This window comes from Oryctolagus cuniculus, chromosome 3, assembly GCF_964237555.1.
Source record: "Oryctolagus cuniculus chromosome 3, mOryCun1.1, whole genome shotgun sequence".
Classification (NCBI taxonomy): Eukaryota; Metazoa; Chordata; class Mammalia; order Lagomorpha; family Leporidae; genus Oryctolagus; species Oryctolagus cuniculus.
The window spans coordinates 164,874,398-164,895,091 of NC_091434.1; the positions used below are offsets into that span (position 1 = coordinate 164,874,398).

At 50.2% G+C, this 20,694-nt stretch overlaps 1 protein-coding gene across 2 annotated transcripts in view; it reads left to right on the forward strand.

Annotated features, from left to right (window-relative positions):
- The window catches only part of GARIN1A (golgi associated RAB2 interactor 1A), a 33,383-nt gene extending 17,508 nt beyond the window's left edge, over positions 1 to 15,875 (forward strand). Inside the window, exons 1-5 of one of the 2 annotated variants that reach the window (XM_051849770.2) lie at positions 6,061 to 6,353; positions 9,961 to 10,145; positions 11,265 to 11,514; positions 14,617 to 14,735; positions 15,584 to 15,875. In XM_051849770.2, the coding sequence (XP_051705730.1) occupies positions 6,201 to 6,353; positions 9,961 to 10,145; positions 11,265 to 11,514; positions 14,617 to 14,735; positions 15,584 to 15,782 (906 nt within the window). In that variant the 5' untranslated portion in view covers positions 6,061 to 6,200 and the 3' untranslated portion in view covers positions 15,783 to 15,875. Of the gene's footprint in view, positions 1 to 6,060; positions 6,354 to 9,960; positions 10,146 to 11,264; positions 11,515 to 14,616; positions 14,736 to 15,583 lie in introns of those variants that run through there. The other variant, XM_051849771.2, reaches the window with a different exon arrangement.
- Positions 15,876 to 20,694: the final 4,819 nt, after the last annotated feature.

The following is a 20,694-nucleotide window of genomic DNA, read 5'->3' on the forward strand; positions in this document are numbered from 1 at the left end:
ACCAGTGAAAGATGCTCATTAAAATTACATTGAAATATCATTATTTTAGCCTTTCCTCCTGGCTAAGCATTCAAAAGTTTGATGCTCTATGAAAAGCACAAACTTTCAGACACTTTGGTAGGAATGTAAATTAGCATGTCTCTTATTAAAGGCCCCATGGCAGTATGTATCAGCATATACTTTGACCCCATAATTATATTTTAAAAAAAGATTTGTTTATTTACTTGAAAGGCAGAGTAACAGACAGAGAAAGACAGACAGTGAGGGATCTTCCAGCTGTTGGAAGAGTCACGGCCGGGCCAGGCTGAAGCCAGGAGCCCAGACTTCCATTTGGGTCTCTCACATAGGTGACAGTGGCGCAAGTGCTTGGGCTGCCTTCCCGGATGCATTAGCAGGGAGCTGGACTGGAAGCAGAGTGGTCTGAACCTGAACTAGCACGCCAACATGGAGTGCAGGGTCACAAGTTATGGCTGAAACCTCTGTGCCCCAGCCCTGGGCCTCACAATTCTGCTTCTAAGAATTGATTATTACCAACAAGGATTAGCTAAGTCATACTGCAGAAATAAGCAATCTTAAAACATCAGAGGCTTAAAATTACAAAGGCAATTTTTATAAAAAAGACTTACTGATTTACTTGAAAGAGTTATAGAAAGAGAAGGAGAGACAGAGAAAGATCTGTCTGCTGAGTCACTCCCCAAGTGGTCAAAACAGTGAGGGCTGAGCCAGGCCGAAGCCAGGAGCTCCATCTGGGTCTCCCACGTGGGTAGCAGGGGCCCAAGTACATCCAAGAAGCTAGATCAGAAGTGGAGCAGCTGAGACGTGAACCAGTGCCCATATGGGATATTGGAGTCACAGGTGATGGCTTTACCCCGTAAGCCACAATACCAGCCTCTACAAAGGATTTTTAAGAATTTCTTGAGTGGGGCTGGCGCTGTGGTGTAGCAGGTAAAAGCCACTGCCTGAAAGTGCCGGCATCCTATATGGGCGCCAGTTCGGATCCCGGCTGCTCCACTTCCGATACAGCTCTCTGCTATGGTCTGGGAAAGGTCCAAGCACTTGGGCCCCTGCATCTGCATGGGAGCCCCAGAGGAAGCTCCTGGCTCCTAGCTTCGAATCGGCACAGCTCCGGCTGTTGCTGCCAATTGGGGAGTGAACCAGCAGATAGAAGACCTTTCTCTCTCTCTCTCTCTCTCTCTCTCTGCCTCTCCTTCTCTTTGTAACTCGGACTTTCAAATAAATAAATAAATCTTTAAAAAAATATATCTGAGTGTGTTGTGTCCAATGTGGGTTGACTACAGGCTAGTATATAAAAAAGAAAAAAAGAATCTCATGTATTATATGAAGAGTATCTAACAAATATTAAAAGAGCAAAGTTCATAAAAATTATAGTATGCTAAAAATTTATGTTAAAAAGATCAAAAAAAGTTAAATGACCTATACTGGCAAAAATATATATGAGGGTACTTCAAAACACTCATGGGAAATGGAGTTATTACTTTTTGTTATCAGTTATTTAATTATATTCTTCCTACAAAATTTAGAACACAGTTTGTGGGGCCAGCATTGTGCTGTTGCAGGTTAAGCCGCTGCCTGCTGTGCCTCCCACGTGGGAGACCTGAAAGAAGCTGCTGGCTCCTGGCTGCAGCCTGGCCCAGCTCTGGTGGTTGTGGGCCATGTGGGGCGGGAACCAGCGGAGGGAAGGGCTCTCCGTCTCTCCCTCTGTCTCTGTACCTCTGCCTTTCAAATCAATACATCTTAGAAAAACCACACATTTATGGGGATGAATTCCACTCCTTTGAGCCAAACCGGATCTCAGGTAACCCTGGAGCTGAGGAACAGCTTTGATTTTTGGTAAAATCTGTGCGTCCACAGCTTTCTGATCAACCCTGTGCTGCCCTGTGATTTCGTATTTCTCCTCCTCTGCGTTGTAGAGCTCCCCTTTCTCTGTGTTGTAGAGCCCCTTGTCGGGGCTTCTGCAGCAGCTGCGCCTGGAAATAAGGAGCGGTGAGAGGTTTGGGGATTTGCACACTGCTTCCCGTGGAGGTGGCCATGACTGGTTTCCAGTGTGTTGCACACAGAAGAACCTGATCGAGGGGCAGAGGTCCAGTCACAGGTAGCAGTCCACGGCTACAGGAAGACCACCCCTGCCCCCGTAGCACCCACTGAGGATGAGCAGAATTGTCAGCGGGAGATGCCGGCCCACGGTTTCCCCACGTGCTGTTGATGGAGAGCTTTGTGCCGTGGACCAATAGCTTTCGAGACACATCTACAGTGGGATAATATGTAGGCATTTTGCCAAGCTTGGCCACCCTGGTGCCCGCATTCTTGTCACCACCCACTGGTTTTGTGACAGTAGCAAGAAGCTTCTCCTTTTCACTGCTGGATTAGGAACTGTGGCCTTCCTCCTGTCCATGGCCTTCCTCCTGTCCATGGCCTTCCTCCTGTCCATGGCCTTCCTGGAGCACACAGCGGATTGTGAGCAGGGCTTCTCCTTCTCGGGTTTTGTAACCTTGCCGCTGGCATGGTTAGCGTTCTTGGCTGGAGATTTCTTCTCAGTGTCTGGCTTTGGAGTGGAGGTTTTACACCTGCCATTTTTCTTGCAAGATGGTTAAGAGCAGAAAATGGAATAAAAGGACAAGTTTATTGTAGTGCCAAATGCTCAGGATGCCTCCATCCCATATTGGAGTGCCTGGGTTGAGTCCTGCCTCTGCTTTCTATCCAGCTTCCTGCTAATGTGCCTGAGAGGCAGCAAATAACGGCTCAAGTACTTGGGTCCCTGCCACCCATGTGGCATGACCTGGTTGGAGTTTCTAGCTCCTGGCTTTGCCCTAAGCCAGGCCTGGCTGTATCTCCCAGCCCATGAACATAGTTTATCTCTTCATTGTGAAGGAATTTTGTGCCCATATTCATGAGTAATGCTGATCTGTGGTCTATGCTTTCTTTTTTTACCTTGTCTTTTTCTGGTTTTGATAATGCTTGAGTCATAAAATAAGTTGGGAATTGTTTCCTATTACATCTCCTGAGTTTGTATAAGATTGATCTTAAATTTTTAAATATTATTTATTACTTTAATGCTTCACAGACTTCTCCAGTAAAACCATAAAGGCCTGAAGTTTCACTTATGAGGAGCTGTTTAATGAAAAATTCATTTTTTTGGTATGAATATACATGTGTATTCAATTTTGCCCAAATAAGTTTAAGTCAGTTTTAATAATTTCCATTTAGCCGGCGCCGCGGCTCACTAGGCTAATCCTCCGCCTAGCGGCGCCGGCACACCGGGTTCTAGTCCCGGTTGGGGTGCCGGATTCTGTCCCGGTTGCCCCTCTTCCAGGCCAGCTCTCTGCTGTGGCCAGGGAGTGCAGTGGAGGATAGCCCAGGTGCTTGGGCCCTGCACCCCATGGGAGACCAGGAAAAGCACCTGGCTCCTGGCTCCTGCCATTGGATCAGCGCGGTGCGCCGGCCGCAGTGCGCCAGCCGTGGCGGCCATTGGAGGGTGAACCAACGGCAAAGGAAGACCTTTCTCTCTGTCTCTCTCTCTCTCACTGTCCACTCTGCCTGTCAAAAAATAATAATAATAATTTCCATTTGATGGCATTTGCATAGAAGATCTAAGTTGTCAACTTTATTGGCATAATGTTGCTAAACTTATTTCCTTACTATATTTTTTAAAAAATATTTATTTATTTATTTATTTGAAAGGCAGAGTTACAGAGAGAGGGAGGGAAAGACAGAGTGAGAGAGAGATCTTCCATTGCTGTCTCACCCCCCAGATGGCTGCAAAGGCCAAGCCAAAGCCAGAAGCCAGGAGCTGCATCCAGGCCTCTCACATGGGTGCAGGGGCCCAAACACCGAGCTGTCTTCCAATGCTTTTCTGAGGTGCATTGGCAGGGACCTGGATCAGAAGTAGAGCATACAAGACAGGCATTGGTGCCCAGAAGGGATGCCAGTGCTGCAGGTGGTAGCTTTACCTGCTACATCACAGCACCAGCCTCCCTTATTATACTTTTAAAATCCATAAAATCTATACTAATGTCTCCTCTTTCTTCTGAATTGCCAACTTCTGTTTTCTCTCTTTTTTCTAGATTATTCTAGCTATAAGTTGCTCAATTTTTATCAATTTTATTGTTTTTTAAAGAATTATTTTATTTATTTGAAAGATAGAATTATAGAGAGGTAGAGCCAGAGAGAGAGAGAATCTTCCATTCCATTATTTCACTCCCCAAATGACGGCAACGGCCAGAGCTGTGCTGGTCCAAAGCCAGGAGCCAGGAGCCAGGGCTTCTTCCAGATCTCCCACATGGCTGCAGGGGCCCAAGGACTTGAACCATCTTCCACTGCTTTCCTAGGTGCGTTAGCAGGAAGCTGGATCAGAAGTGGAACAGTCAGGACTTGAACCCAAGTTCATATGGGATGCTGGCATTGCAGACAGCCCCTTAACCTGCTGTATCACAACACCAGCCCGTCATTAATTTTTCTAAGAAGATTTATTTTATTTGAAAGGCAGAGTTAGAGAGGGAGAGTGGAGAAAAAGAGGTAGAGATATCTCCCGTCTGCTCCTTCACTCCCCAGATGGCCACAATAGCCAGGGGGTGGGCCAGGTCAAAAACAAGAGCTAGAAACTCCATCAGGGTCTTTAGTTGCAGATCATAATTTTTGATCTGTTGTGTTTTATTTTTATTAGATTCAAAGTGTCTATAATTGCCCTGGTGAGCTCTTAGATGATGGGTAATTTATAAGTCGCTGTTTGGGATGCCCACATCCCATATCTAGCTTGAGTCCAGCTCCTCTGCTTCTGCTCCGGCTTCCTGGGAGGCAGTAGATAACTCACTTACTTGGTCTCCTGTCACCCTTGGAGAAGGCTTAGATTGGGTTTCTGGCTTCTGGCTTGAGTCTGGCCCAGTACTGGCTATAACAGGCACTTGGGGAGTGACCCAGCAGGTGAAAGGTCATGCTCTCTCTCTCTCTCTGACTCTATGTGTGTCTCTGCCTCTCAAATAAAATGAAAATAAGTAATGAAAAATCTAAAAATGTAGAGAGCAGTAAAATAATTGATAAATAATGAATTTTGGCCATTTATTACCTTTGTTTTGGATGTTACTTAATTGTAGGTTTTTATGATTCAACTTTTAATAATGGCTGTGTCTAACAATTGACTTGTAAAAGTCCTGCAAATTTAACCACATTCTCATGACCTGTTTGGAGCCAGCTCTGGCAGAACCCTGTGCCACCGCTTCCTCCTATGCCCACGGTTTCTGGATCAATCAGCCACGTTGTCTAATAGCATTCTTTTTTTTTTTTTTTTTAAGATTTATTCATTTATTTGAAAAACAGAGTTACAGAGAGAGAGAATCTTCCATCTGCTGCTTCACTCCCCAGATGGCTGCAAGGGCCAGAGCCAGGCCGCTGTGAAGCCAGGAGCCAAGAGCTTCCTCTGGGTCTCCCATGTGAGTGCAGGGGCCTGAGGACTTAGGCCATCCTCCACTGCTTTCCCAGGCCATTAGCAGGGAGCTGGATCACAAGTGGAGCTGCTGGGATTCTAACTGGCGCACACATGGGATGCCAGCGCCATGGGTGGCAGCTTTACCCACTACACAGAAGCACCGGCCCCCAGACTTCTGTTTTAAAGAAGATTCTCGCTCAATCCCAAGATGTGAGGTAGGGAAGGTGGGCTCCCTTTTACCCCATGCTGAGACCCCTGGGGCAGGTGGGCTTGGCGTTCATGAACAGTCCCCGCCCACAGAGAAAGGTTTCATGAACGTCTTAGCTGGCAAAGGAGAGTGAGGGCCATTGGTGGTGCTCCCACAGCCTTCCTGGCTGCTCTGGTCAGCTCGCTGCTGTCTTGGCATAGCTTTGAGAGGGTCATTTTCCTGCAGTTTGGGGTAAGATTGAGTGTGTGAAAAACAGGGTAGGCTACATACACTGGTTTATAGCAGTGGAAGGAGGGAGAAAAGAGCCCTGGACAGCCCCTGCCCCTCCTCTCCTCTTCTTTTTCCCTTTCCTGTGGCTGCTGTCACATTCCTTGATGTCATTCTTGCCATTGTGAGCCGGCAGGCCCTCCCAGCACTGCTGGACAGCCTAAACAAGGAGGGCACGTGGAGCTGTGCAGCTGGGGGGAGCTGTGGTCACACCAACACCTGGGGTTGGGCTGGGTCTGCGTGGAGCCCCAGAGATGTCCCCCAGCCCATTCCTCCCAAGAACCAATGAGGAAAACTAAGGGCCTTTCACCCGTAGTCAGGGAACCAGGCCCTGGGGTGAAGCTTGGGGTGGAAGATGGCCTTCTCTGTCAACTGATTCATTCTCCAGAATTCAACTTGTTCTCTGGCTCAGCGGTGTTCGAAAGCAACTTTATCCAGGTACCCTTGGGCAGCAGGGGCAGCTGTGTTGCCCTCTCCAAATCCTGTTCTAGGGGTTGGCGAGAAAATGCCGTGGGTTTTGAAAGCCCTGGGGAGGAGAAAGAACCCTCCACAGCTAGAGAAAGCCCAAGGGCCCTGATCCCAGCTGTGCCCGCAATGTGAAGGAATTCTCTGCTGGCATATGCCTTAAGGAAACAGAGTCACATCTTCCAAATGTAGAAATCTGAGTTCAGTCGTTGGGCAGGCCCCAGACACTGGTCCAAACTGGATGTTACAGGGAATGACGCCTGCAGTTAGAAACCCCACTGAGAATCCAGCCTCTCCCTGAGGTGGTCTAGAAACAGCATGGTTTGAATGCAAGACCACTACATAGATTGGTCTCCCTCACACTCTGTCATTCCCCAGAAGGGTGGCACCATGACCAATCCAGTGGAAGTGAGCATGGTGGCCCAGGATGGCATGGCGCACCTGCAGGAGTCAGTGGTCGCTGGAACAGGTGCCAGGTCTCACCCAGGTGCTGCCCGTCTCCCTCCAGGGGTCTAGCCTAGCCTGTGCACCTGTGCAGCTTCACAGGTGTGCCATAACTGGTGAATCAGCCACTAAACACTCACCGTGAGCAGTGGGGGAGGTGCAAAGAAAGTCCAGATACTGTCCCCGATCCTGAAGCTTATGGGCTTGATTCACCCCTTATAAAATGGTAACCATGCAGGCTCTTGTCAGAGGGTGGGTGAGCCAATCCCCACGGCATGGGAACAGAGTGTGGGGCTGGGGCATTCGGAGCAGTCTCTCTGGACTTGGGCAGCGGAAGAAGGCTTTCCAGTCTTGAGCTGTTGTTGGGGTCGCTGGGACTTCCGTTAGCGGGAGAGCAGGGGGATGGGAGATTCCAGGGAGAGGATCTTCAAGGTACCTGGATAAAGGCGGGGGGGTGGGGGTGGGAGGCACAGAAAGGATCTGTAGGAGGAGAATCCGCTTGGGTGGAGTGGAGAGGTAAGAGTTGTAGGAGGAAATGGGTGGGGCAGTTAGAGATGGGTCTTGAGCCTAAGCTGCAGATTCTTCACCAAGCAATGAACCACTCCTGCTGAAGTCCCCCAGATTTGGGAGAGCTATGTCCTTGGCTCCGGGTGTTCCATTTGGCCCTGTGCTGCCCCAGGGGTTGTCTAGTTGGGCCATCAGTAGGCAAACCTGAGGGAACAGCTCATTCTAACACATAGCAGCCATAGCACAGGTAATTGGACTCAGAACCCAAGTCCTAGTCGATTCTCTATGGGTGTGATGTTTTGCTAGCAGATTTGTTCTGTTAATGTATTTCCTTTAAAACTATTTAGATTCTCTAAATGGACACCAAGTGACCCGGCAGCAGGAAACTCACAATGTGCCAGGGCAAGGCTGACCCACAACAGAGTTCAAAGCTTACTTAAAATGATTCCACTCACATGGCCAGTTATAAAGATCATACAGTCTAGTTATAGTATGTGTAGTCATATAGTATACAGGTATATAGTATATGTACAGTTATGGCTATGATATAGCTATGATTATGGTATAGTTATAGTTATGGTATAGTTTTATTATAGTTACAGTATGTTATAGTTATGATATAGCTATGGTATATAATGTTATATTTATGGTGTGTTTATAGATGGTATGGTTATCTTTATACCATAGTTATAGTGTAGTTATAGTTATGGTATAGTTTTAATGTTATAGTTATGTCATAGTTACGGTATGATTATAGTTATAGTGTAGTTATCATTATGTTGTATAGTCATGGTGTAGTTGTAGTTATGGTATAGTTATAGTATATAGTTATAGTAGTTATGATGTAGTTATAGTTATGGTATGGTTATAGCTATGGTGTAGTTATCATTATGTCATAGTTAGAGTTAGTCACAGTCATGGTATAGCTGTAGTTATGGTAGAGTTAGAGTTAGTCACAGTCATGGTATAGCTGTAGTTATGGTAGAGTTAGAGTTAGTCACAGTCGTGGTGTAGCTGTAGTTACAGCACAGAGTTAGTCACAGTCATGGTGTCGTAGTTACGGTGTAGTGTGCTGCTGGTTCTCTTCCATCTCCTCCATGTCTCCATCACTGTCGTCACTCAAAGCAGCGTCACCTCTAAATGGTGCACACTGACTCTCAGTGTGTACAGTCTCTATGATTTGTAGGGGTATGAATTTCATTTTATAACACGGGCTCCAAGAAATGTCACTTTTTTCCAAAATCAAAATCCACTTTTCTTGAAATGCTGTCTGGTCAGGTGGGTGGACAGTGAAATTTTAGTTATTCCTGAGCTTCCTCCTTGTCCCCAGTTCTACAAGGCACTGTGCAAGGGTTCTCAGGTTGTCCTGCAAAGTCTAGACCATTGCAAAAAGGCCCACTGGTCTCGGGCACTGGCCTCTCTCCACGTGTTCCTCCCTCTGCCCCCGTGGCTCCTTCGAGGCCGCAGCACTGCTGTTTTGCCATCAGCCCTGGAACGTGAGATGAGCTTGTCTCAGCTGAAACACTGTGCCTAGTGCCAGGCATCCAGTGCCCCTGTCCTGCCACAGCCCCAGCATGCTTGGCGAGAGCAGGTGCTTCTGTATTCAACAACCAGCAGCCAGCTGGGCCCCCTGCCCCCTGGGGGGAGCTGCCCAAGCTTCTCCAGGCGTGGGCTGTGTGGGTCTACCCCATACAGCAACTCCTCCTTCACTCCCTGCCTGCGCCTTCTGGGACTGTGGTGGTACCATCTCCTTTCCAGGCCGTTAGAAACTAGCACTGACTTCGCCTACTTGAGGGGAATCAAAATTTCAAGGCCACTCAGCTTTTTCTTACTGGTGCATCTATGCACAGCCAAGTACTGCAGAGAACCCAAGGAAGTGCCACACAGGCTTCCTGTTGCAGTGAGCTTGGGGAGGCAGAGAGAGAGAGAGAGAGAGAGAGAGAGAGAGGTCTTTCATCTGCTGATTCACTCCCCAAATGGCTGCAACAGCCAGAGCTGCGCTGATCCAAAGCAAGGAGCCTGGAGCTTCTTCCGGGATCCCACATGGGTGCAGGGGCCCAAGCACTTGGGCCATCTTCCACTGCTTTCCCAGGCCACAGCAGAGAGCTGGATCAGAAGTGGAGCAGCGGGGACTCGAACTGGCACCCATATGGGATGCTGGCACTGCAGGTGGTGGCTTTATCCACTATGCCACAATGCCAGGCTCCTGAGCTTTTTTTTTTTCTCAAGATTTATTTATTTATTTGAAAGAGTTACACAGAGAGAGGAGAGGCAGAGAGAGAGATAGACAGAGAGGTCTTCCATCCGATGGTTCACTCCCCAACTGGCCGCAACGGCCGGAGCTGTGCCAATCTGAAGCCAGGAGCCAGGAGCTTCTTCTGGGTCTCCCACATGGGTGCAGGAGCCCAAGAACTTTGGACATCTTCCTCTGCTTTCCCAGGCCAGAGCAGAGAGCTGGATAGGAAGTGGGGCAGCCGGGACTCAAACCGGCACTCATATGGGATGCTGGCACTGCAGGTGGCGGCTTTACCTGCTATGCCACAGCACCGCTCCCTGAGCTGTCTTAATGACTACACTGAGTGCTGGCACACTTCTCCTTTCTGATTGTGTCCCTGGGACTGATTCCCAGGTCACTAAGTCCGGGACCAGGATGGATATCTGCGGAAGACCTGCTGCCATGATCCTGGGGGTGACCTCTTCAGTGCCCTCCTTGCCACTCCCTAATGTCCTCCTGATGGCCAATGTCACCTGGCCACACGGTCACTGTTCCACCTGTAACAAGCCTGGAGCTGTCCCAGTCATCACCCTCAACAGGTAAAAACAAGCTCGAGGAAGGGGCCAGGGGGTGGGAACATAGATCAGCCTATGCCGTGTTTGGCAGCTGGATTGTAGAGCAAACGAAAGAGCAGTGTTCTTTAGTGTGTAAGCCGTGTAGGGCTCATTCATCCACTCCTTTAACAAATATTTATTTGGCATCTCTACATACCTAGTGCTGGGGATAAAGCACTACAGAGTTCCTGTCCTGAGCCTCATCTGGGGGCTCTTGGCTTCCTCTTGTTTACTTTTATTTGGTTAGTATACAGCAGGGACTCTGCAAAGCAAAGTTAGGGTGTGAAAGGCAGTTAGGACTAGGAAGTGTCGAGAGTGGAAAAACAAAAACAAAAACACTGGCTGCACAGGAGACGTCCATCCTTCTCCTTACCATTTCAACACCGCTAATGAACATATCGGGAGAGGAGGCCTGTGCAGGGGCCAGGAACCCCTCATTCCAGGGTCTGCTGAGTAAGATCTAAGCCTGGGCAGCTCATTCAGCTTCTCTGAGCCTTGTTTCCCAAACCTGCAAAGTGTAATGCATGATCTTCATTTTTCCCCCTTAAAGGGCTATTGTGAGAACTAGAAGGAATAGTATACATCAATGCCAGCTGTGTGGTTTTTTCCTCTGAGAGCCAGGGAGACAGGAAGACAACTAAACAGAGATGGAGAAAGAGAGAGAGAGAGAGAGAGAGAGAGAGAGAGAGAGAGAGAGATCCCATTTGCTTACTCCCCAAATGCCTGCCATGGCTGGGACTGGGACAAGGGCTCAGTCCAGGGCCCCCACATGGACAGCAGGAATGTAATTACTTGAGTCACCACCTCTGCCTCCACATTAGCAGGAAGCTGGAGTCGGGAGCCAGAGCCAGGGATCGAACCCCGGTACTTCCATGTGGGACAAAGGCATCTTAATCATTGTCTTCCCTACTCGGCCAAACCGCGGCCCCAGCTGCTGCTAGTGATGTGGGCAGATCCTTTAACAGCTACAGCCCTGGGACTCAGAGAGCCGCCCGTCTTGGCCCTACCCTGCCCCCTGCCCCCTGCCCCGGGCATCCCCCAGGCACAGGCGGGAGGCCCCTCGAGGTCGACACCACCAACGGGGTCACTTCCGGTCACGCCCAGGATCCTCCCCCTGAAGTACGTGGAGCTGCGGATCTGCGACCGGCTCCAGCGCATCCTGAGGGTCAGGACAGTCACCGAGAAGATCTACTACCTGAGGCTCCACGAGAAACACCCGGAGGCCGTGTTCCAGTTCTGGATCCGCCTAGTGAAAATCCTGCAGCACGGTCTGTCCATCACCACCAAAGACCCAAGAATCCAGTTCACCCACTGCCTCGTGCCCAAGAGGCCCAGCAGCTCCCCGGAAGCAACAGTAAGTGGGGCCCTCCCGCCGCGAGCCGCAGAGGCCGAAACACACACACCTGTGTGTGCAGACACCAGTGTACGTATATACACACGTGTGCACACGCTCTGGACCTGGGAGTCAGCCAGCCGCAGAGTGAAATATTGTTTAAGGGGCCAGCGTTGTAGCATAGCGGGTAAAACTGCCACCTGCGATCTTGGTGTCCCATATGGGTGCCGGTTCATGTCCCGGCTGTTCCACTTCCGATCCAACTCCCTGCTAGTGGTCTGGGAAAAGCAGCAAAAGATGGCCCAAGTGTTTGGGCCCCTGCACCTGCGTGGGAGACCCAGATGAAGCTCCTGGCTTCAGCCTTACCCAGCGCTGGCTCTTGTGGCCACCTGGGGAGTGAACCAACTAGTGAAAGATCTCTCTCTGTCTCCCCCTGCTCCTCTGTCACAATGACTTTCAAAATAAATAAATCTTTAAAAAAAGCCAAAATATTGTTTAAAAAATTGTGTCTGTACTGAAAAAAGTACATTTTCATTGTCAGTATTCCCTAAGCAATGCAGCGTAACAATATTTGCATAGCATGTCCGTTGTGTTAAGACTACTGCGCCATCTAGAGGCGGTTTAGAGCATACAGGAGGATGTGGGTGGGTGTGATGTAAACACAGTGCCCTTTGACATCAGGGACTCCAGCATCTGCAGATTTCAGTTTCCAAGGGAGGTCCTGGTACCAATTCCCCCAGAAATAGAAGAGAGAATGTGTGTATTACTAAATGTTTCTATCTTTACTTTGGATTGTATCTTACACACTGTCCTGTCTTAAAATCTCTTTATAAATGTTATTTTGATCATGTCATACTGTTCAGTCGTATGAATTAAAACTTACTTAACCATTCCCTAGTGTTAGACATGTAGGGTGATTTAAAATTTTTCAGTATGATAAATCATGCAAACACAACATAGGTTTTTAGTTTCCATTTTTTTAAGGGTTTATTTATTGATTTGAAAAGCAGAGTTACAGAGAGAGGGGAGGAGAGACGGAGAGCAAGAGAATCTTCCATCCACTGGTTCATTCCCCAAATAGCCACGATGGCTGGGGCTGGGGTGGGCTGAGGCCAGGAGCCTGAAACTCACTTGGGTTCAGGGCCTCAAGCACTTGGGCATCTTCCACTGCTTTCCCAAGCTGTCAGCAGGGAGCTGGGTCTGCAGTAGACAGCTGGGACTCAAACCGGCACTCATATGGGACGATGGCACCATAGGTGGTCGCATGACTTAACCTGCCGTGCCACAACACAGGCCCCAGCATAGGTTCGTAGAAGTGAAATTCAAAGAGCATGAACATTTGTAAGGCTGTTGATGCATATTTATGAGGTTATCTATGAAGGTCATATCAGATTACACTCTCACTCTCAAGAATGCCTGTCACCGTGTCTTTTTTTTTTTAAAGATTTATTTATTTGAGCAGCAGACTGACAGAGAGAAAGGGAGAGATAGAGAGAGCAATATCTGCTGATTCACTCCCCAGATGCCTGCGACAGCTAGGGGTGGGCCAGGCTGAAGCCAGAATCTAGGAACTCCGTTCAGGTCTCCCACGTGGGTGGCCGAGGACATCATCACTGGGTCCCAGGCCCATCAGCAGGGAGCTGGATGGAGAGTGTCAAGTAACCGTGCACTCTGATCTGGGAGGCGGGCGTTCCAAGGGGTGGCTTCACCTAGCACCCCTGCCACTAAGCCTTTACCCTAGTTTTCTAATATAATGGTGAAAAAAGTAGCATCTGTTTAGTTTCCAATTAGTTCGAAGATTACTTATACGTGAGAGTACTTAATAATGTAATTAATGTAAAAAATAATTGAAAGATAAATTTATTGGGGAACAAAAAAATCCTGAAATTCATGCAGTTTTTTCACATACATATTTTCTGTGAAGTTTTGGAAGACCTCTCATCTTATAAATATTCTTTTGGCACCATCTTCTGTAATCTTTGACTTTTTTCCTATGGGCAGTCTTGTGCTTTTCGAAATCAATTTGTAAAATAAAAGTGTTTATGCATCAAGATTGGAAACCCTTTGATCACAAGTTTGTTTTTAAGATTTATTTGTTTATTTGAGAGGCAGAGTTACAGACAGAGGGAGAGACAGAGGTCCTCCATCTGCTGGTTCACTCCCCAGATGGCCACAACAGCCGGAACTGTGCTGATCGGAAGCCAGGAGCCAGGATCTTCTTCTGCGTCTCCTGTGTGGGTGCAGGGGCCCAAGCACCTGGGCCATCTTCCACTGCTTTCCCAGACCAGAGCAGAGAGCTGGATCGGAAATGGAGCAGCAGGGACACTAATTGGCGCCAATTTGGGATGCCGGTGCCGCAGGCAGAGGCTTAGCCTACTATACCACAGCGATGGCCCAATCACAAGTTTTTGCAACTATTTTCTCAGGGATTTTCTCTTTCCCTTTGCTTTGTTTGGGCTTTCTTGACGCACGTAAGCCTTTTCCAGGGCCTGCTTATGTAGAAGCATAGGAAGGGAAGCTAGATGGCCCCAATTGCCCCAAACCTCCAGCTTCCAGAATCGGACTGCTTCCCTCCTCTCGTTTAAGGTGTGTGCTGCGGGTGCACTCTCGCTGACTGGCAAAGCCTGCTCTCTCGCAGCCCTGCTGCTCTGGTTCTTCATGGTCACTTGTACGCCCAGCTGGGGGTGGGCTCCTGAAGCGAGGAGCTTGGAACCCAATCTGGGTCTCCCTTGTGTACGGCTGGGACCCAAGTACTTGAGCCGTCCTCTGCTGCCTCCCAGAGTCTGCGTTAGCAGGAAGTGGAATCGGGAGCAGGACCCCCCCCCCCGCCCCCCGCCAGGCACTCAGCTGGGGGATGCAGGTGTCCCAAGCAGCAGCGCATCCCGCTGCCCCACACCCTCTGCCCCTGGTCCTTGCATTCCCTTCTACTCACAGCCTCAGCCCATGCCCGAGAGGGTGTGACCCTGCTGGGGCTCCCACGCTGGGTCTGATGAGTCTGGGGGCTTCATGCTCAGCAAATGGGTTCCCAGGGCTGGGCGGCGAGACTCAAGTGCAGCCCCGCAAGGAGACCCGGAGCTCTGAGCCGGCAGCACTGGCCATCTCACTGTGCGTCTCTCTCCGCAGCCCGAGAGCAGCTTCCCGTCATCCTCCCAGCCCAGCGAGACCCTCATGCTGCTGGCGGCCGAGCAGACCAGCGGCAGCTTCTCAGAACTCTCCGGAAGGGCCCAGTTCACAGCCGACAGGTTGGTCCCCCCCACCCCGCCCCCGCCCGCATGGGCAGCTCCGGCATGCTTACCCCCAGCAGAGTCCCCCAGGGTGGGGGTGGGAGGGTCAGGGACACTGGCTCCCAGCAGCCCTTCCATCTGAATATTCGTGCAGTGGCCATTGGAGGGTGAACCAACGGCAAAAGGAAGACCTTTCTCTCTGTCTCTCTCTCTCTCACTATCCACTCTGCCTGTCAAAAAAAAAAAAAAAAAAAAAAAAAAAAAAAAAACAAACTCTGCAGTTAGTTCCACTTGAAAGAATACAGCTTACTGCACTCACCTCTGAGTAGTTCCAGAGCGAGCACTTTTTATTCTCCTTCCAGTGCTTTTTAGAAGTGCTGGTTTATTCTTTTAAAACCAATGCATATTTCACCCCTACTCAGAATTTTTAAAACGTTTTGGGCTACACATGTGTTTTTGTAGACACTAGGTGGCTTTCTTTTTTTTTTTTAAGCTTTATTACTTTAGAGAACTGATTAAAATTTCCTTCGGGCCTAGGCTCAGGGGCCCCTGCGGGATATGGTGGCCACTGGGTGGCTCCCAGCAGGTCAGATTTTGCCTCTGTGTAGGGACGCATCATGTTCTGCACCTGAAGCAGCGTTGGGGGCCAGAACAAGGGTCTGAGCCTCCACAGCCGGGCAGGCCTTGGCTCCAGCCCCCCACCCCCACAGCCGTCCAGGCTCCTGGCCATCTTAAAGATACCACGCATGTCATCACCCATGCTGGAAACGACAATGATTAGAGAGTGGTTTTTAAGTTACGTTCTAAGAATGTTTTCTTTTTCTCCCATTGCTTTCCATGACCCTGAAATTCCTGGGCTCCGACAGGAGCATCACTCCCACCATCGACATAGCCGATTCCAACAGCTGCGACTCCGTGCCCTCGCTGGTGGCATCGCAGGTCCACCTGAACATCCCGATGAGGGCCGCCCTGAGCCACAGCCTCTGGGAACAAGAGGACCCGGATGAGCACCGCATGCAGGCTCCAGTAGCCAGTTCCCTAGGACAGAACTTTCTGGGACCCTGACACTTTGCCCCCGCGGGGCGGCGGTCTTCCCTGGCTCTTGATGGTGTTTATAACAGGTGCTTCCATACGTCCACCAATAAACCTCCAAGGGAGTCCTGGTTGTCCTGGGTTGTGCTGTAGGGAGGCTGCAGGCTGGGGAGGGACTCGCCAGAAGAGGAGCTCAGTTCTCCAGACAGTGAGTTGGGGGGGAAGCTGCTCTCTGCTCCACTGAACCCCCAAAGCAGCCAAGCAAAGCCAGGAAAGCCAGTCCCGGGAAAAGAGACCGGACCTCCTCTTCCCAAGGGTGCAGGAACAGAGGCAGGCTGCTATGAGCTGCAGGTGAGAGCGAGCCTGGAAGGGCTGGCAACCAGCTGGGAGATGTCTTGGTGCTGCTGCATTTGTCTCCAATGAGAAATTGGGTCCTCAAGTTCCCCACTCGCTGTGTTGGTGTAAGCATTTGAAGGCTCGCCCCGGGCCGGGCACACGCTGGTTGCCAATGAAGGTGTGGCTCCTGTGAGTGAGACAAGACGGCCCTGGTGGCTCTCGCTGCTTCTAACCAGACCTTCAAGGAAAGCAAACTGGAAGACCCGGCGTCTTTGGTGTTGGAGATAGGGCAGGAGCTTTGGCCAACCAGGCAGTATTTACTTGGAAAACGCCACTGAAATACGCCCCCTCTAGGTGCCGCCTGAGTACTTGATACTGAGTACTGAGGGTCAAGTTACCAGGCCTTAGGGAGGGTATGGAAGAGACACCAGGCCCTGTTCGCCACTGTAACAAAATCTCAGGCAGTCTCCTTATGGAGAAAAGCAGATTCTTAGCTCACAGTTTGGGAGGTTCAAGGACACGGCTCAGCTTTGGTGAGGACTACTTTGGCAGCAGTTAAGAGTTAAGTGTTGGAGCAAGACACCAGGTCCCTAGACAGGAAAGAAGGCAGCTGGGCGGGGCCTGGCTCAGGGGTGCCTGAACTACCTTAATCCTTCCAAGAGCAGGGCCCCCAGTGACACAAGGGCCTCCCCTGAGGCCCTGGCTCTTCCAGGTTCCATCAGCTCTCATGTCACCACACTGGGGACCAAGTTCTCAACGCATAAGCCCATGGGGAACAAACCATGGCCACCACTGAGATGGACCAGATGTTTGGGCCACCCCAAGTGCAGAAAAAGCTGAGGGCCCGCCTTCCCAGAGTTCACGACCCGCACTGCGCTCCCTCTTGGGTATGCTCAGTTGGGCTGGCTGGGGTAGGAAGAGGCATCTAGCAGCTTCGAATGACAACCACAGGGCAACAGGGTTGCAGGGCCGTTCCTGCCAGCCAGCACATGCGGCCAGGATGGCCGAGATGGCCAGGTTAGACCCATGTCCCCTGCACAGGGAAGGCGTGTGGGAGGTGCCCCGGCTGGTGTGGGCTTTCTCTGAACCCGAGGACTTTGGGAGTAGCTCGATGCCACCCAGCTCATGGCCATGGCCTGTTGACTTTGCCCCCCTGTGTTTGTGTTCTGTTGACTATTATGAATGTATGAATCTTATGAATGAAATAATTGCCTTGGGGAAGAGTTTAAAAATGAAGAAGATACCTGATCAGAGAGGGTGTCTTTCTTCCTGCCTCTAGTGAAAACACACACAAAAACAATTTCCTGTTGGCACCTTAGTGGGAGAGGTTTAGAAGGCCACCTTCTAAACCCACACTATTGTGATAACTCCAGCTGGGCTCCCACACTCCACCTTCATTTCTTTCTTTTTTCCTTTTATTTATTTATTTTTAAAGATTTTCTTTACTTATTTGAGAGGTAGAGTTATAGACAGAAAGAAGGAGAGAGAGAGAAAGGTCTGCCATCCGCTGGTTCACTTCACAAATGGCTGATCCGAAGCCAGGAGCCAGGAGCTTCTTCCAGGTCTCCCATGCAGGTGCAGGGGCCCAAGGACTTGGACCATCTTCTACTGCTTTCCCAGACCATAGCAGAGAGCTGGATGGGAAGAGGAGCAGCCGGGTCTCGAACCAGTGCCCATATGGGACGCTAGTGTCACAGGCAGAGGATTAACTTACTGTGCCACGGTGGCTGGTGCTGCTCCACCTTCATTGTAACAATTATAGCTAGCATCATTAGAAACAGTGTGGGCCGAACACTACACTAAGACTTCACACAGGGCTGGTGCCATGGCTCATTTGCGGCGCCGGCATCCCATATGGGCGCTGGGTTTTAGTCCCGGTTGCCCCTCTTCCAGGCCAGCTCTCTGCTGTGGCCCGGGAGTGCAGTGGAGGATGGCACAAGTGCTTGGGCCCTGCACCCCATGGGAGACCAGGAGAAGCACCTGGCTCCTGGTTTCAGATTAGCACAGCGCCGGCCGTGGCGGCCATTTGGGGAGTGAACCAACGGAAGGAAGGCCTTTCTCTCTGTCTCTGTCTCTCTCTCACTGTCTACTCTATCTTTCAAATAAAAAAATTAAAAAAAAAAAAAGACTTCACACAGAGCAGGTAATCCATTGGAAGGTAGATACTGTTATTTTCACATGTTATAGATGATGAATCCAAGCTGTAGAGAGACTCAAGAACTAGCATAAGGTCACACAAGGAGAAAGCAGAGCCAGGAACTGAACTCAGTCTAACTCCAAACTCCCTCATCTTTTATTATTATTATTTAAAATTTTTATCTCAGAGAGAGAGAGAGAGAAAGAATCTTCTATCCACTGGCTTAATCCCCAATTGCCTGCAAGCACCTGGAGCTGGGGCTGGGCCAGGACGAAGCCAGGAGCCTAGAAGTTGACCTGGGTCTCCCGGGTGGGTGACAGGGACCCAAGTCCTTGAGCCATCTCTGCTGGTGTGCAGGGAGCTGCAGTTGGGAGCAGAACCAGGCCTTGAATGCAGGCGCTCCGATATGCGACGCGGTTTCTCGAGCAGTGTCGACCCCCCTCCAAATGCCCCCTTGCAAAGTCGGTCATCTCCAGTCTCCTCCTCTTCCATACCTAAGACTGGATCCCTCCCTTTGGGAAACCAAACTCTGACGGGAAATGACCAGGACCTGCCTACTTCTCCAGCCTCCCCACAGCCACTGCTCCCTTGACCCTTGGCACACCCACCATGTAAATTTCTTATGGTTTCTAATATGCCCATGTTTTTAGAAACTGCCAAGGTGTTGTAGATACTTTTGTTCTGAAACCCCAAAGACTTTCCTTTGCTGCTTCCGCCTGTGGTCTCATGACACTCGTGCCACCTGATGGAGTTCATCTATGCTGCTACGTGCCCTCCTGGCACCTTGGTCACGGTGACTCTCATGCCACCTGGCTGCTTGTGCGCATGTCTGTTTCCGCAGTGGAACTCTTTGAGATCAGAGTTCTTCAGTTGTCAACAAGAGAAGCTGACTCTTACTTAAACAAGATGGAATTCACTGGAACGATGTGGGGTGAGTCCTGGCTCCTCTGCTTCTGATCCAGCGTCCGGCTGATCACACCCTGGGAGGCGACAGGTGATCCCTGCCACCCACGTGGGAAACCCAAAAGCAGTGCCTGGCTCCTGGCTTGGGCCTGGTCCTCTTGCACTCATTTGGGCCATAAACTAGCAGGTGGAAGTTCTGTCTCTCACTCTTTATGCCTTTCAAATAAAATGAAAATAAGTATATGTTTTAAAAGATGTTTGAAATAGGAAAGCACGAGCCCTGAAGGAGTGGGATGAGTGTAGGGAAGAAATGAAGGGGACATCCAGGGTGCGTATGAAAGGAGAGCCTGGGACGCAGGGGAGCAGCCGCCCCCAAGAGTGGATGTCCCTCACGGTGCAGAAGGCGCGAGAGCTCTGCTAATTACGTTTCCATAGAGATCCTCCCTCTCTCTGTCACTCTGCCTTTCAAATAAGGGAAGGAAGGAAGGAAGGAAGGAAGGAAGGAAGGAAGGAAGGAAGGAAGGAAGGAAGGAAGGAAGGAAGGAAGGAAGGAAGGGAAGGAAGGAGGGAGGGAAGGAGGGAGGGGAGGAGGGAGGGAAGGAGGGAGAGAAGGTGGGAGGGAGGGAGGGAGGGAGGGAGGGAGGGAGGGAGGGAAGGAAGGAAGGAAGGAAGGAAGGAAGGAAGGAAGGAAGGAAGGAAGGAAGGAAGATTTAAGAAAGACTAAACAGGCAGGCACCGTGGCTCAATAGGCTAATCCTCCACCTAGCGGCGCCGGCACACCAGGTTCTAGTCCCGGTCGGGGCGCCAGATTCTGTCCCGGTTGCCCCTCTTCCAGGCCAGCTCTCTGCTGTGGCCAGGGAGTGCAGTGGAGGATGGCCCAGGTGCTTGGGCCCCGCACCCCATGGGAGACCAGGAGAAGCACCTGGCTCCTGCCATCGGATCAGTGCGGTGCACCGGCCGCAGCGCGCCAGCCGTGGCGGCCATTGGAGGGTGAACCAACGGCAAAAGGAAGACCTTTCTCTCTGTCTCTCTCTCTCACTGTCCACTCTGCCTGTAAAAAAAAAAAAGAAAGAAAGAAAAGAAAAAAGACAAAGACTAAACACTGGAAATAGGGGCCAGTGTTGTGGCCAGTGGATTAAGTGGCTACCTGCAATACCGACATCCCATATGGGCACTGGTTTGAGTCCTGGCTGCTCCACTTCCTATCCAGCTCCCTGCTAATGTACCTGGGAAAGCAACAGAGGATGGCCCAAGTGCTTGGGCCCCTGCACCCACATGGAAGACCAGGATGGAGTTCTAGGCTCCTGGCTTCAGTCTGGCTGAGTCCTGGCCATTTCAGTTATTTGGTGAATGAACCAGGATGGAAGAATCTCTCTCTCTATCTCTCTTGCTCCCCCCAACCCCATAACTCTGCCTTTCAAATAAATTATGATAAATCTTTTTTAAAAAGCACTGAAAATAGATTCAATCAAAGTAAAAGATAACTGTATTTTGATGGTGGGTGGAAGGCAAGTGTGTGAGTACCAGGGGTGGTATCTTACTCAAATTTTTTAAAAAAATTTGAAAATC